This window comes from Camelus dromedarius, chromosome 5, assembly GCF_036321535.1.
Source record: "Camelus dromedarius isolate mCamDro1 chromosome 5, mCamDro1.pat, whole genome shotgun sequence".
NCBI lineage: Eukaryota > Metazoa > Chordata > Mammalia > Artiodactyla > Camelidae > Camelus > Camelus dromedarius.
The window spans coordinates 55,325,530-55,343,418 of NC_087440.1; the positions used below are offsets into that span (position 1 = coordinate 55,325,530).

The window sequence follows — 17,889 nt, forward strand, 5'->3', positions numbered from 1 at the left end:
TTTAAAATTTTGGTGGTAAAGCATTCTGGGAAGTATTCATTAATAATCAAATCTTTCCTGGTGTGTTCATTGTTTGCTATGATGATTTTTTTGTTTTTAATAAAGATGATCAGGATAAAAAGGTGGAACCTCTTATGGCACCTTCAAAAAAGCAAGAATCATTACCCCTGCATCAAGAGACTAAACAAGAAGGTGGATCAGGAAAGAAGAAAGTTTCATCAAAGAAGCAAAAGACTGAAAATGGTGAAATGTGTAGATATGTATTTTTATTTATTTATTTCTTTTGATACATATTTTTATAAATACTAATTTTAGAGAAGTATATTAGGGCAAGGACCCTAGAGACCTCACATGCTCTCTGATTCCCAGCTTAATGTGTACTGTAACAACTTTAATACTGATGCAAGTCCAGAGTTCTGTTGGCCTTGTGGCTTTGTAGTACTTTGACAGATGTGCAGGGTATAAGTTTGTGATGAAGAACTTTATCTGAAATTTTAAAAGGACAAAGCATATATAAATATTCTCACTCTTAACTGAGTTTTGAAAATAATGTAAATAGTATACAAGCTCTATAGAAGAAAAGCATTCCTGAAATATTTGTACTTTTTAGTATTTTTAGTATTTAGTATTGTACTTTTTAAAGATTATCTTGAGAACATTAGCTAGGTCTGTCACTACCCTATGTTCCTAATTATTTACCAAGCAATTTGTATGTATGTGTATATATGTATATATACATGGGAAGCATCCTATTAAATGTGATGGCACAATTTTTATTCATTCAGGATTGTCTAAGGAAGACTTAGCTATGAAATTTATGTAGATTAAACAGTGATTTTTATAATATTGGGCTATGGTATCAAGTAGTACTAGAAAATAGTAAAATTGGAAAGGGAAAAGATGAAATTCTTTGATTTGCATTAAAATTACGATATATCAAGCAACCAGGTACAGAAAAATATTACCCCAAAATATTTGATAATATTAAATATTTATTACAGATTTCATATAAAAGAACTACGCATGTCCTAAAGTTGCTGTTGTTGTTTCTTAAAGTAGGGATATAGTGAGACTTCCATATGGGTGTAGAAGTTTGTATCTTTTACCCAGAGGTATCAGACTTAAATGTTCAAGTTCTTAGAGTTCTTATTAAAATTGGGAACAATATAAGGAGGCTTCCTTCTTCCACTTTTAATGTTCTGGATGGAAGTTTCAGCCACTCTAATAGGATGTGTCGAGGAAATTAGAGGCATAACTATTAGAAATGAGAAGATATCTGCAAGGAACAGTGTCTAATTTTTGTATCTAGCAAGTGAAAAAAACTCCATTAAGAATTATCAATTGGATAAGAACTCAATGAAGTACCAACATAAATAGAAAATAATATTTTTCCTTGAGCACTCATTATGAATGGATTCTTAGTTAAATCAGGAGAAACATGAGAACTAACTAAACTGTAAAGGTTGTATAAGAAGGATTTTACAGATACTTGTTAGGGAGACAAGATGTGTAACACTCTTTGGATAACATAAATGATTTACTATAAAATATTGAACGGGTACTGCTTAATTAGAAGAGTGTTTTGACTTGTTAAATGATAAAATAGGAATTTAAAGCTAAATTGAGCTGGTCTTAGAGATTTGAAAATAAGTACATTTATCACTAAACTTAACTGTGCTTACATGTTATTTAATTACTCTGTTAATGAAAAAACCCTGAATAATTTTGATTTTGTTGAACTTCAGTTGCAGTCTTGGTAGATGAACCCCTCATTCATGCAACAACTTACATTCCTTTGATGGATAATGCTGACGCAAATCCTGTGGTGGATAAGAGAGAGGTTGATCTGATTAAACCTGACCAAGTAGAAGGAATTCAGAAAACAGGGAGTAAAAAACTGAAGATTGAAACTGACAAAGGTAATATACAGAATGTGACAGTCAGTTGTATTGAAAAAATACATTTTTCAGTTCTGATGGAGTTAGTGCATTTTCCTCATAGAACCAATGACTTGCAAAAGACTAATAGAATCTTTGTCGTAAAAGATTTATTGATAGTTTTCTAATCCAGCCTTCTTAGTTTTGTAGAGCTGGATTTTGGACTTCGACTTGCCTAATAAGATCTTATAGCTGTTTTGCTGTCTGGTGATATTTTCCCTGTTGTTATTGTCTCTGAGAGGTTTCTATGCTAATTCACAACTGCCTTTTACTATTATTATTTTTAATAGACTTTTTTAAAGAGCAGTTTAGGTTCACAGAAAAATTGAGTGGAAAGTACAAAGTTCCTATATACCCCTTGTTCCCATACATGTACACAACTGCCTTTTAAAACTTGTAATATAGCTGAAGTATTAAAAGCTCTGGACTCCTTTGGGTCTAATGGATGGCAGTTGCTTTTAAGAAGAGGAAGCTGTTGTCTAATATAAGAGCCCTGGAGGAACTGAGGTGGGTGATTCAGGGGATGTGTGATGCGTGAATTTTTTTAAATGTGAGGATTACTTTTATCTATTTGATCTTTGTAAAATCAAAATTCCTTTTTATAATTGTCTTTAAGCTTATTTCTCATCTCTAAAATTTGGTTTATATGTCATGAATATTATGATTAAATGAGAATATTTGTGAATATATTTAGTCCAGATACTAGCATGTACTAGACATTTGAATGTTTTTTAAGTTTTTAAAGTAAGGTTATATTGGCACTTTAATATTCTGCAGTTTGAGCAAATTTTTAGTTAATGTAATTATTCCATATTGTATTAAAGATGATAAACACTCTTTCTCTCTTGATTAGAGTGTTTACTCTTGTTTGACCTGAAATGTTAATCTATTTTCTCTTGGTTATTGACTTTCTGGGTCAAGAATTCTGGCTGCTTACTTTTGTTGAAGCTATTACTTGTATCTTTTAAATGTTAATTCTTTTTTTTTTTTTTTTAAAGAAAATGCTGAAGTGAAATTTAAAGATTTTCTTCTGTCCTTGAAGACTATGACATTTTCTGAAGATGAGGCCCTTTGTGTTATAGACCTGCTAAAGGAGAAGTCAGGTGTGATACAGGATGCTTTAAAGAAAGTAAGCATATTTTTAATTATGGACATATTTGGGGGCAGTGAGTAGAAGTTCATCAAGGAAGACTTCTGCTAGAGCAATAAATTATAAATTATTTTCACCCTTTATATCCCTAAGCACATAGTCACATTTAAAAGTTCTGGAATGCCTTCATAAGTTACTTCATGTATCCATACTAATCAGTACACTAATTTAGTTCAGTCAGGTGTCTGAGTCATCGAGGTTTTAACAAAAACAAATTCCTTATAATAAATAAGATGATTTATATGACTTTAAAGTCATTTGTCACTTGGCTAAGATGAATGGAAGTATTTAAGGCAAGGTCAGGTGATTTCTTGATAACATATGGAATGTTTTTGTGGCTGAAGACAGCACCATTCAAAGTGCCTGGGAATCTTTTTCTTGTGTGTGTGTATAATATTACCCTTCTAAAATAAATGATTTAGATGATAGAATCACTGCTGTGACTAACTAAAATTTGCAAAAAATGAAAAGAAATCTGTGGAAGTTAGTATTTAATTTCTCATAGGTCACACTCACTATATTATCTCACACACTATGTCATACTGGGAAAAGTGACAAGTTTTTAAGTGTTACTTACATAAGGTAAAGATGACATGGTACCTGGTGTTCAGTATTAGATAGTGGACTTAACTGTTCTTATTCTAAACATACACAAACACACACACACTCTCTCTCACACACTCCTAACACTTTTCTGCTTTAAAACTTTTAGTGCATTCCATTTTTTCTTAAAGACTACCGTAGTCCAAGCCATCACCTCTCATCTGATTACCTTCCATAGTCTCCTAACTGATATTTCCATGTTCCCTTGTAGCCTTCAGTTTTTTCTATACAACTGCAAGATGTATGAGGTTATATTACTCACTGCTTCAAAAACCCTTTGGTGCTCTCTCTTTGCACTTAGAACATAATCCAGAGTTTTTAGAAGGCCTATGCCTATCTCTGTCTACAGCCTATCTCATGGAATTTTTCCCCATTCCCTTATTAGAGCGTACCAAACATCTTCTTTGGTCTGGACTGTCCTAAAACCCCCAAGCCCTAATTTTTTCCCATGGCTAATTCCTCCTTTACATCTCCATTTAAGTATTATTTCCTCATCTAAGGCTAATCTGAATTCCTAGTCTAAATTATTCTTTCTGCTATTCTTTATCATAACTATCTGGACTTTTTTTTTTTTTTTTGTCATAGCACTTGTTATAGCATTATAAGTCTGTTCATACTTCCAAGAATCTGTTGACAGTGTGTTTTATAAATCTGTGACATCTTACAATGTCATATGCTTGGACAGTCTCCTTGTGATACCAACAATAGCTCAGGGTAAACAAGGTGTTTGAGGGTCAGCAGAATAAGTGCAATAACTTTATGACTTTGAATACAAAGCAGATTATTCTGTTGCAAGGAACTTTCTCAGAGTTCTTGATTGAAGAATTTGTCTCTTAATTTACTTTAATTTAATTGGGTTGGTGTATGTCTTAAAAGGGTTCTTACTTATTTTGGGGGATTGAGAAAATCTAGCAGGGAAAAGCCTCCAGCTAAAGTGACTGTGTTACTACCTAACTTTGAAATTACTGCTTTTTAAAATTAATTGCTTCAGTTGTTTTTCTTCTGACTAAAGATGTTGGTGGTAGCTTATGGGTGCAAGAGTAGTCATTTTATTGCTTGAGACAGCTTTGGTCTCTAGAGACTGGGTGGTAAATCACACTCACCTTGATAGCTGTATGAGGCGGCCACGGGGCAAGTTGGAGACTGTTAAACGTAAGGTTTTGAAATAGAGTAATTATTTTGAAACTTCACATTTTTCCTTTTCCGTGGAACCTTTTGCCTTTCAATTAAAATCTTGTTCTGGGTTTCTCATGGAGTGGTTCTATTCTTACCTGCAGGGACTTAGTGTTCTTGTAAGTCCCCTATATCTGGGAAAACTAGGTAAGTTTAATTTCTCCCTTTTTCTGTCATGGAAATTGAGTCTTGGTCAAACCTTTTAGTTGATTTCAAGATCCTGGATGTAAATGAATCCCCACACCTAATAAAGACCACCTCAGAGAGAGGGAAGGATAAATGCAGGAGCACAAGCAGAGGCATGGGATAGAGATAGAGGAGTTAGACGACTTGCTGACCAAGTAGAAGCGGTGGCTAAAGAAGAGTCCAGAATGAATGCTTGTTTTTGCTGTGGAGTAACTGAATAGATTGTGGTGACAGTAATATTTGTGAACACTTTGGAGAGAAAGAGAGAATAGAGGATTGTGAAAATTTTAGAAAGTTGTTTTAACAACGTGGAGCATTTAAGTGGCTACAATCATTTCACAGTTGAATGTAAATTTCTCTGGAGTTGAAAAGAGATTGCAATGGGAGTAATTTAGGAAAGTAATCCACTATCACCAGTACATATGTGATGTATATTAGACCATAGAGGATATGGGGAGTGGTAAGAAAGTTCAAGAATGAACCTTGAGAAGCACCAACATTTAAAGGCCAGGGAAAGCCACCACAAAGGGTTCAGAGAGGAGAAACACCAGGAAACAGTGGAATCAAAGTTGCCTAGGGAGGGTGAGGAGGTGAAGGGTCAGGAGAAAAGATAACAATGATATGGTTTAGAGCAATCAAGGAGAGTACAGATTGAAAAATTGGATTCGATATCCTTAGTGAAAGCAGTTTCATTGGCGTACTAGACTGTAAATAAGTGATGAATGAATAGGAAAGGTGACAGTGAGTGTCCACTTTTAATAAGCTTAGATGGGAGGGGAAAAACAGTAAAAGCTAGAGAGGTTGCAGAGTTGGAGAGGAGATGTTACATTGTGTGTGTTTAAGCTACAAGACAGTTCTGTTTTGCATTTAGAGTATAGGTTAAGATCCTGGACTCTAGAGTCAGATTTTCTGGGTTCAAATCTGGACTCTCCTACTTTGAGCTTTGTGATTTTAGATTAAACTACTGAACCTCAGTGCCTCAGTTTCTCCATCTCTAAAATGGGAATGATAATCAAGTTTTGAGGATTTAATGAGATAATACATAGAGATGCTTAGAGATCCTAGCATTACAGTAATTGCTCAAAAATGTTGACTGTTAGTATGATTACTAGTAAGAAAATATTTAAAATGTATTTGATAATTTTAGTTGATTATTAATTTCTTAGTGTTGACTTTTAAATATATTTGCCTCAATTATGTGATTTTAGGGGGGAGGGTATAGCTCAAGTGATAGAGTGCATGCTTGGCGTGCATGAGGTCCTGGGTTCAATCCCCAGTACCTCCTCTAAAAATAAATAACAAACCAAACTACTACCTCAAAAAGTTACGTGATTTTTTTTTTCCAACTCTAAGTTATTAACTATTTTGGCCCCATGCTATGTGTATAACAAGAGGAAGTCTGCCTGTTTAAAATTTTTCCTGCTTTCTCTCTTCTCTCTCTACTTTTGCTAATTAATTACAGCATTTGTTTATCAGATACTTGCAATACTTAATGTTTGTTTTGTGACTATAATTTTAATGTATCTTTTAGTCTTAATTCTACCGCTTAATGGTGAATTCAAAGCTTGAAACTAATTCTTTTGCCATAGCTTGTGTATTCATCTCTTGGTTGACTAAATTTTTTTTTCCTGGAATTTCTTTAAGAAAGTCTTATGGTAACTGTATTTCCCAAATTCTGGCAAGTTGAAATGCTTCTGTGTTGTCTTTATACTTGAATAATAATTTGGTGGGGTGTAATGTTTCTGGGTTTCACTTTCTTTCCTTGAGAATTTGTCATGCTTGCTTTACCATTGTCTACATTTATATCGCTGGATAGAAGTCTGAGACCAGACTGAATTTTGCATTTTTTTCATGTATTTTTGTCCAAGTATGCTGTCACAATAAAAGCATCCTTAGCATAATCAACCAAGTTTTTATTATTTTATTGAGCTTTTCCAGTGGCCACCCTACTGTACAAACCTAAGGAATTCAGCTTCTTTGAAGTTACAGTAATTTTACTATCATGTGGCCTTGCATTGATTCCTATAATATTCCCTGGGACAAAGCAACTCATGGTGATATTTTTGTCACAATTTTTGTCTGTTCTTGACAGTCTTATTCTGGTAATCTCTTACTTTTTTTCTTGGCATTTGGTTTTTCTTACTATTTTCCTTCCTTTTTTCTTACATTTTGCATAAACCGTGTTTTCTTTCTTTTTGACTAATACTCCTGTTCCAATGAGGGATGTTCCTCTTGGATCATATCTGTGGCTGGAGGTTGATAATGAACGGCCAAGGCCATCTGTTCTCCTTGGGCTATGCGTGAAAATGAGTTCTTTTAGCCTTTCCTTCTTCTCAGATAAAAGGCTTCACTACAGAGAGTATCACTTTAGAGAATCTCTCTTAATTCTGCCTCACTGACCAAGCTTCTCTCTCTGAGTGAAGTTTATATGTATGATTTCTCCTTTATTCCTACTTCTACTTCTTGAGACCTTCTACCAAGAAAATTCCAGTCTTCTACATTTGCACTGGTTGCTCATATCACGAGGGATTGTTGGCTTTACCTTTGAGTGTATGTCTGTTAACTTCAGGTGTGTACCCATGGCACCTCTGTAGTCTTAGGTGTATTCTGATAGAGTTGTTGAGCATCTGTTTGATCTCCACCACTTTTGGCAGTCTTTCCTTATATTGTGCTTTGACATTACAGATGATCATTTCATTTTGGTTCAGTTTGCATTTTGGTTTCATACTCCTCTTTTGCTCTTTTAGGAAAAGGGAGAGATTAGTGTCTTGATTCTGGGTTTAAAAATGGAAATTCTATAATTTTTTATAAAAATCTGTTTCTTGATTGATAAATATTTTATGCATCAGAATATATAATGATACAATGGTTTTTCTGAATGATACTTAACTGACCAGTGTTTGGCAATCATTCTACTTTATATGTAATAGTAAATTCTGCATTGACCTAAGAACACTTATATCAGATAGTTCATTTTCATTAATTTCTTTAGCTGATGTTAACTATTACTAATTCTGTATTGATTTCTCAATTGTAGTCAAGCAAAGGAGAGGTAACTGCACTCCTACATCAGCTTCAGGAAAAAGACAAGTTACTTGCTGCTGTGAAGGAGGATGCTGCTGCTATGAAGGATCGGTGTAAGCAGTTAACCCAGGTAAAGGCATCCTTATATTTAAGGATTATACTTTCTGAATTGGTGCAATGAAGGATTTTAGAAATTGTCCATAATTCTTGATTTATTTGTGTAAAAAATTTATACTTGGTAAAAGTAATTTTCTTCTAGAATTTTGACAGTAGTGAAGAGTCTCACTCTTTCATATCATTATAGCCTACAGCTGAATTGTGTTTAAAATTACAGTACTTATAAGTATACTCATTTCAGAACAATGGAAACATTTAGACACTGGGAGTATGTTTCAATTGGGTCTGACCTAAAATTATTCTGTAGAAGCACAAAACTTGGTGTCATCTTGTTTAAATCCAATTTATAGGATAAATATGAAACTCTTACATAGGTAATTTATTTATAAGGGTTTTTGTGGTATTTATAATTTTTTATCAATGAATTTTACTCTGAGAGACCTTTTAAAAACATGTAAACCCCATAAATTTTACTGAGAGACCTTTAAAAATCATGTAAAAATGCAAACTTCCAGTTATAAAATTGTTAAGTCCAGGGGATGTACTGTACAACATCGAGACTATAATTATTAATACCGTACTGTATATTTGAAAGTTGCTAAGGGTAGATCTTTATAAAAAGTTCTCATCACAAGAAAAAATATTTGTAATTATGTATGATGATGTTAACTAGACTTACTGTGGTGGTGATTTCACAGTATATACAAATTTTGAGTCATTGGGTTATATACCTGAAACTAATATAATATTCTATATTAATTACATAAAAAATTGTATAGACTGAGAACATAATTGAAATTCCATAGTGGCCTCATTCCTCTTGAAGTGCTTGCTTATCCTTTTAGGAGTTAATAGTAAGTGAGGTTTATTTCTGTTAATATTCACATAGCTACTTGATGACATTATGAGAGTGGCCTCATTTAAATACAAAATCTTTTCTATGAATTACAGGTAAATAAAAAAAAGTCAACAGAAAACTTGGTCAGATTAAGATTAATCAGAGTTGTTGCTAAAATAGACATGTTTCTTTACGATTAGAAACTTTGATTTTATGTGACTATAGTTTTCTGATTACTGTAAAAATTTAAAAGGGAAACTACTTTGTGTAATTCATCGCATTGTATACTTAATATATGTGTACTCTTTCCTAAGTGTATTATGTACATCAGTAGAACAATCTGCAAATATAAATGAACTAACACTTATGGGCAACCGTCAGTTAAATAAAAATCTTAAATTTTATCAAACAATTTCTTAGAGCAAGGGGAATGGACTGATCATACCTGCAGATAACTTTAAAGTTACTTGGCTTTCTTGTACTTTGATAATTAGTATTTGTTCTAAGAGTTCACTATACTTGGAACACAAAACAAAATCACCCTTTTAAGGTTTGATTTGGGAAGGTAATAAAACTTTCTGAGTTTTACTTTCCTTATTTCAAGCTTTCATTCTGCTGTAAATATTATCTCATCTCTTTCCCTTGGGAAAGAGACTTTCTGTGTCTCTCTCTTTTTGAAATTAGTTTTTAAATTTATTTTTTTAATGGAGGTACTAGGAATTAAACTCAGGACCTTGTGCATGCTAAGCATGTGCTTTACCTCTGAGCTATACCCATACCCCTCTCTTTCCTTTTGGCCTTTTCTGTACCCTAAAAGAGAGCTAGTACTTGCAGATGATGGAGAATTAACTGTTTTGTTTTAAAAATGTTCTTTCTTGGAGTCAAGTTAGAATGTAGGATTTATTCCAGGTTCAGCTCTTGAACTCTTAGACCAGAAAGTGCATTTGAAATACAAGTAAACAGGGCAGCAGAGTGTTTATGAAGAGAATTGGTGTAAAGAGCAGGTAAGATGCAGAAGACAGTTTTTAAAAAAACCTGGGACCTTGCCTTTTAAGCAAGTACCTGTTTCGGAGTTCATGATTGCTTTACTGGCATCATTTTTGCTAATGTTAAAAAAGTTTTCTTCTTAATGTAATCTTGTTCTTACTTTTTTAATAACAAATTTTTTTGTAATTTTTTTCTGGCTTACTCTTCTAGGAAATGATGGCAGAGAAAGAAAGGAGCAATGTGGTTATAGCAAGAATGAAAGATCGAATTGGAACATTAGAAAAGGAACATAATGTGTTTCAAAACAAAATGCATGTCAGTTATCAAGAGACTCAACAGATGCAGATGAAGGTACATTTTCATTCTTTGAAAAGAAAATTAAATGTTTGTATTCATTTAATTAGCAAACTTTTAAGTGCCTAATATATGGAAGGCCTTGTGCTGGGCATAGGATAAATGGCTAATTAAACTGGCTCCTTGTTCTTCAGTAAGCAACTTTTCTAGGTGGAGAGGCTGGAAGCTGACAAGTAAATCCTCCATTAAGTAGAGGTAAACATTGAGTGCTTTGGAACAATGGAGATGAAAGTTGGGAAGAGGACTGATAAGGAAGACTTGTTAGAAATGATATGTAAGCTGTGTTGAATCTTTTGAAACAGTTAGGCATTGTCAGGAAAGAGGGTGAAGGAATGGGCACTGGATATAAGACATTACTTGGTCTAATAGTTCCTTCTCATCCCAAGAGATTATGGTTCAGTGGGTATTTCTTGGGGCCCAGGATTGAGCTTTTTGATGAGTGTACTTCAAGTGCTTTTGATACAGATTGTCTAGTGATAACAGTTGGTGAGAATACAGTAAGAGTTGTGGTATTTGAGAATGAGGGCTGGAATGAAGAGACCTAGAGAAATAAATTAGAGGTCTTAGAGAGCTTATATACCCAAAGACAGAGGAGCCAGTGAAAGAGTGTAAGCAACCTGGCAGTGTGATTATTTTAGTATTTTAAATTACTACTCTGGCATAGCGTGGAGCATGGCAGCAGTGTGGAGAGTGGAACAAGGGCTAGTTGGAAGGCTTTTTGCAGGAACTCAAGTTAGAAAACAGGAACCTTGAGTCAGATGTTGATAATGAGGGGAAGCATTTGACTTATAAAAAGAGGTAATAGATCGAGCTTAGTGATGCAGTGGTGGAGAGAAGAAGAGTGATAATGAGGGATAAATCCTAAGGTTTTGGCCTAAGTGACCTTGTTTTGTCTCTTGTTCTTTTTTTCACCTGTCTTCTTCCAACATTTTAGAAGGTTCAGTTCTTACTGTCTGTTTATACAATGTTAATCCTTTTTCATGATTTCAGTTAGTTCTGGACCAGTGATTATCATTGTAGTTTTTTCTTTCTTTCTTTCTTCCCTCCCCTCTTCATTCTCCCTTCCATAGAAATATCATCTTTATTACTGATAAAAGGACTATTGAGGAACATGGTTGGAGTCTGCTTGTCAAATGGGCTTATAATACTCCTCCTAATTGAACTTTCTGGATGAGTGATTTTTTTGAAATTGTTTCTGTTGCTGGCTGATGCTTCAGTTTGGAAATGGTTGTCGTCACCTCAAATTTAACGTTTGTCTAAAATCAGACTCTTGCTTTTGATCAGGTTGTTTTTATTTTCTAATACTTCAAGCCGTATTATCCTTACACTTGAATCCTTTGACTTCTCTTTCCCTTGCCCAATCTACGATTTGTTTTAAAATCTTTAAGATACTTTATTTCTCGTTATTCTTGCATTCAGTTCTTAGATATAACCGTAGTTTATTATTTCTTATTAGCATAATTGTAGTACCTTCTTGATAGATGTTTCATTTCCATTCTATTATGTAATTAGTACCAGATTTTTATTTGTAAAATATTACTTTGATCACATTGTTGGTCTGCTGAGAAATTTTAAATTATTCTTCACTGCTATCAAAGTCCCAATATTTTCCATGAAAATAACACTAATAGCAAAAAAAGAAGTGAATGAATCTCTTGTCAGGTTCTTACTTCATTCACTGCTTCGATGCTTTCATTTGGCTTAATCCTCCATCTTCCCAACTCCCAGCCGTTTGAAATATTCTTTCTCATTAATCAGATTATTGAAGAACTAATTTTTCTGGCCTCATGTGATCCTTTTTTCTTTTTAATTCTGACTTACTATTCATTTGAAAATTAGTCAAGTACTTGTAGCAACATCTTTTATTGAAACTTAAGGGTGCTTAAGTGATTCTTTTTCTTTTTTTTTTTTAAATTTGATTTCTTATAGAGGCCAGGATATAGATTCCATATGGCAAGTTCTCTGAAAAGTAGAAACATATACTTTATTTTCTTTTAATTGAATAAGTTTACTAAAAATTATTAAGATTATTTTACATACTAAAATGAGACATATCCTTGTGGGTATATAAAATTCAGTGTTCTTTATATTTTGATTCTGTAATTCTGAAATAAAAAATTAGAGTCCAGATATTTTTAGCAAGTAGATTTTTGTGAATTTGCCATTTATTTGGCTTAGGCTCAATTTGTAACTTAATAGAAATTTTTTGAATATATTTTCAGTTCTTCAACTTTTGATTAAAATTTGAAATTAAAATCTTTTATTAAAAATATTGCTAACAAAATTGACATTCTAGGATCAATACAGGCTTAATTCTATATGAGTATTGGGTAGGAAAGATTTCTAAAACATGTTTTAGTTCTAAAATAGTATCTCTATGTATGTATTTTGCATATGGTAGCAGGTAACATCTACTTGCATTTTTGAATACTGTGGCAGCTTACATGTATTTTGTGTTCATCATTATCAAAATGTAATTTATTCTTTAAATTTATTTTTATTTATTTGAGAAAGATGGTCCAGAATTCATTCTATTGATGCTTTTTACATTCTCATCATAATAAATTTTCCTTGAAGTTGGCATTGACAGTTATTTTTTTCTGAATCTTACGTATGTGAAATAATTTTAGTTCCAGCAAGTTCGTGAGCAGATGGAGGCAGAGATAGCTCACTTGAAGCAGGAAAATGGCATACTGAGAGATGCTGTCAGCAACACTACAAATCAACTAGAAAGCAAGTATGTTACTAAATGCTTTATTTTTAATTGAACGGCAGAGTACTTTCATTGAATAGCAGAGTATTTTCTCCAGTCACCAAAATGGTGTTTGAAAATAATTGGTTAGATTTTTGTTTCTTACACTTGTTTCTAAAATAAATTAATTTTCAAAAACTATCCTCTTGCTGTGTAAAGAACCTCTTCAGCAAAAGTATATGATAAATACTAGTGCCACCAGTGAAACAATCTACAAATCTATGATTTACAAGTTTTAAGCCATCTATTCCCTTTAACAGTAGTTCTCACACTTCATTATTCTGAAGAACATCTGGCATGTTAGCTTAAAAGGCATATTTTTGAGTCCTACTCCTAAAAGATTATGATTTAGTTGTTCTGAGGTAGAGTCCTAGGATCTGCATGTTAAGGTGCATTCCTCGTGATAGTGATTTAGTTGGTTCTGGGCCATACTTTGAGAAACCAGTATCCTGGAGAAGACTAGTAGCATGCTTATACAGAATAAACACTTCGAGTGGTTGATTTTAATAGATTTTTCAGAACAGCAGTTTGAGGGTGACACTGTTGATTCATGCTCATGAGTGTGTGGTCATCCATTTTTCTTGATTATTTTACAGTAATTTTAGTGTTTGTGTTATTGTCATCAGAATGATTCAGAGTTTATACTCCACCAGATTTCATTATTGATAGTCACTTATAGCGTTCTTTTTCAGTTGGCTATAAGTGGAATTACTCAATTAGCAAACTAATATAAAGTTGTTTACTCTTTATATGTGTTTGTAATAATGGAAGGTTCCTAATCCAATTACTGTCTTCAGGCAGTCTGCTGAACTAAATAAACTTCGCCAGGATTATGCTAGGTTGGTGAATGAACTGACTGAGAAAACAGGAAAGCTACAGCAAGAGGAAGCCCAAAAGAAGAATGCTGAGCAAGGAGTTGCTCAGTTGAAGGTGATATATTCTTACCTTTATTTATTATTTTATAAATAATGAAGATATTCAATTTGATGACCTAAATGTATACATAAGTTTGAGAAATGTAGTTTGAGGTTTAATGGGACTTGTAGTCTAAGTGCTCTGCCTGTATATGAAGCATGTACACTAACAGAAGAATTGGATATAGGTTTGAGTTTGAAGTTGAACACAGTTTGAAGATATGAAAATTGAAATTAGCTGATTGACAGATATAAAAGTAGAATTTCATGTTTTATATATGGAAGTTAGGGCCTACATGTGAAGGCAAAAATCAAGTTTTTGATATAAGTTAAAATTACCTTCAGTGTCACTTACCATCCATAGCTTGGATTTCTCAGTAAATTTAGTAGAGCCTAATCTTATTCCAGCATTGGAATAGATGATTTTCCTTTGAGCACAAGGCCAAATAATGCTCCAGTTGCTTTTACTTAGCCACGGTAGAACCAAAAATCACACTGTTTCTTTAGATACCAGAATGTGACTTGGTGCAATGAGATGCTCATACTGAGCAGACATGCATGGAGTTACTTAGGCTATCTGAGATGAACGTGGACTCATTTCTCTTGCACTTTTTAACGTATGCACGTTGAGTAGAATGATGACTAGAATTGTCTGTTCTTTATTTTACTGGGGAGAGGATTTATTGAACATATAGTTCAATTTCTATGAGTTAAATGTATCAGATAGAGTCTTACCCAATCGATATACCTTAATACCAGTTCCAGAGTAGTAGGGATTATAAGGGTTTTGAGAATAATTGAAGGTGGAAAGTAGTGTAATTTTTGTTTTCTTGAAGTTTTCATTGGTCCCTGTGAGAGAGTGATAGATACAGTGTCTTTTGAAATATTTGTCTTGCTGGTGTGTTTACTGGTGGCATTTATAAATATGGAAGTTTGTTCTCTATGCATATGAAGAAGTAGATAAATGACATTAAAGATTATAGTCATAATTGAAGTGTTGTGCTATATCTCAAATTGTGAATTTTAAGTGCCTACTGTAATTTAGCAATAAAGATACCATCTTGTCTTTTGAAAGCTTGGCAGTTGAAGGAAGATTAATGGAAAACATATTATAGCTAAGTGGGTTGATATATGTATATTAATAGCTGTATTGATCCACCAGCACAAATACTGAGTTTATGAAATAATCTGTAATCTGTAAATCTTGTATATTGGAGAGTAAAATGGCTGTGGCTGATAATATCTGCATATTATCAGGCTGGACACATACACTTATCTTGTTAAAATGTAGGAGACTAGTGACTACATTTTATGACCCAACAGTAAAGATGGAGGATGCTTTTTTTACAATTGAAATTTTTTTTGTGCTGACTTATCCTTTCTCCAGGTTCAACTACAGGAAGCTGAGAGAAGGTGGGAAGAAGTCCAGAGCTATATCAGGAAGAGAACAGCGGAGCATGAGGCAACACAGAAAGGTAAGGGGAAGGAGGTATTCGTGTAAATTTAGTATGTAATTCTGGGATAATTTCCTCCTCTCTCCATATGTGAAGAAAGTGTAAATTGGCATTTTGGTTGTAGCTCAATAAAAATAGCTTTTATGTTTTCAGAGTACTTTTATTTCTTTTAACATTTCTTAGAGTCTTAAAAATAAGCTTTCTACTAGTTTTGTCTGAGGCATTAAGTTGCAGATAAAATTATAGTCCACAAATAGGGAAAACGAGAAACCTACGTGTATTTCCTTCCTGTAGTTATTCCCTCTGGTTCCTTGATCAGTTATTTTTTTATTTTTTTTGTTTCTGAGAAAGACCCACTTCCTATACTGTGAAAAGAAAAAGATTGAGAGCATTACCACTCCAAGTAGTTGACTTAAAACTACCAACTTAAAATGCTGACTTTCATTACTTATTCTTAATTTGATGAATTTATCTAGGAGATAATGGAGATTGTATTGGTGAGTGTTATTTCTGTCTCCACTATTCCCTGTCCTCCCATGAAAGTGGCAGTGAGCTAGTAAAATATAGCTCCAAGCAATAGGATAGATGATACAGAGTTTTGGCTCTTTAGGCCTTCAGTTCCCTCTGATTTTTTTCACCCTCTAGGTATTTCCCTTTGGGTCAATATTTAAATATATCTAAGATATTTGAAGGCCTTTTTCTTTATATAGAAAATTTTTTTTTAATGTTTAGATACATTAGCTTATTTTTAATTAATATTTTGTATTTCTTCAACAAAGCACACATGAATTTTGCCAAAATTGTAACTATAAACTATATGTAACTATCTATAAACTATATAACTATAAATAGTAAAACCTCACTTTGACCTAAAGCAGTTACTTTTGTTTTTAACGTTTTCTGTCATGTTTCTAAATAACATTACTTCTATTTATACTACCTCTTGATAGGCATCTGTTGATGTTCTGTTACAGAAAATGAGGGTTTACACTGTCACACCATTCCTCCCACCTTCTCCTCATTCTCCTGATATGGTTTGCTTACTTTTTGATTATACCAATATTCAGTGTTTACATGATTATGACTGTGAAACTCAATGCTGAGCCAAGATGAATAAAACTGTAATTCTTTTCTTGAGCAACGTTTTTTAATTTCCTGAAGCTAATTATTGCTTTATGTTTTTAACTAGCTTGATCTTTGTTTTATTGTTTAAATTTTTAGCTAAGGCTAAAGTCCTTAACTCTCTCCTCTCCCAGCCTCACAACATACTAGATACTGGAGAGGCTATCAGATTTCCTGGGGATATCCCTCAGGAGTCCTCAGTCTTCCTGCTCTGCTACTCGTTGCTTTCTAGGTTGGTTGCATAGCTGACTTCCTGAAACTTTTTTTGGTCTCTCTACCTGATTTTCTGGATCCTGTGTCAACTGCCATCTTTCTTGCTTTTCTCCCTTATTTAATAGCATATCTTTCAGTAGCTTCGTAAGAATATGCCTTGAAGTGCATTTGTTGAGGCTTTGAGGATCTGAAAATGTTTTTATTCTTTCTGCCTTCATGTTTGATTGGTAGTTTGACTTCTTGGTTGGAAATAATTTTCCCCACAGAATTTTGAAAGTAGTAATTCAGTGTTTTAACTTTAACTATTACTGGTAAGAAATATGCTCTTCTAAGTTCTAATCTTGGATATTACCACTATTTGTTGAATTTTCAATTGTTCTTTTTTGAGTTGTGTTCCATTCTGTTATTAATGTCTTGTTATGAAAGTAACATCTTACTTTTCTTAAAACATATATAATATACACACATACATAAACACATTTTCTCTTTTTCTCTATATTTCCCTCTCTAGCCTTCATGATAGTGTTGTGTTTATTTGTTCGTTTGTTTTTCCCTCCCCTGTTTTTGACTGAAATTATGGGGCAGGGAGTTGTCTCTTATGATACCTCCTATCTCCATTTCCTAAGGTTATGCTTTTTCCTTCCTTGTCTCTGCCAAGTTAATGATCATAACTCTATTCATTTTATCTTAATTTCTTGTGATTTGGAGTTACATTTATTTTCTTATTGCATCAAAGACAGTTTGTGTTTCTCATTTTCTTTATTGTTTTCGGGTTATTGCTAAGAAAAGAAGCAGACAGAAAAGTTTTACTTCATCTTACACCAGGACATTTGTCAGCCTTCAGCTGTTCTCTATTCTCTAGGTAGGCGAGTACAGAGAATTTATAGGAAATTCACTAAATAACTTACTAAAGTATCTGAGGAAATTAAGAATGCTTTCAAGAAATGATATAACAGTTTTAAACATCCATGTACCATTCAGTAAACACATTTAATGATTGAGTACTTTGTGCCAAGCCTTGGGCACAGCTCTAGGTGTAGAGAAAAGGTAATCTCTGATCTCAGA

The 17,889-nt window shown here is 33.3% G+C and overlaps 1 protein-coding gene across 6 annotated transcripts in view; it reads left to right on the forward strand.

The window, feature by feature from the left end:
• Window positions 1-17,889, forward strand: part of KTN1 (kinectin 1) — a 99,788-nt gene that overhangs the window by 36,360 nt on the left and 45,539 nt on the right. For 5 of the 6 annotated variants that reach the window (XM_031453767.2, XM_064485974.1, XM_064485971.1 and 2 more), the window contains exons 3-10: window positions 106-252; window positions 1,746-1,919; window positions 2,936-3,066; window positions 8,087-8,203; window positions 10,226-10,366; window positions 13,000-13,106; window positions 13,919-14,051; window positions 15,423-15,510. In XM_031453767.2, coding sequence (XP_031309627.1) covers window positions 106-252; window positions 1,746-1,919; window positions 2,936-3,066; window positions 8,087-8,203; window positions 10,226-10,366; window positions 13,000-13,106; window positions 13,919-14,051; window positions 15,423-15,510 — 1,038 coding nt within the window. The remainder of the gene's footprint in view (window positions 1-105; window positions 253-1,745; window positions 1,920-2,935; window positions 3,067-8,086; window positions 8,204-10,225; window positions 10,367-12,999; window positions 13,107-13,918; window positions 14,052-15,422; window positions 15,511-17,889) is intronic. The other variant, XM_064485972.1, reaches the window with a different exon arrangement.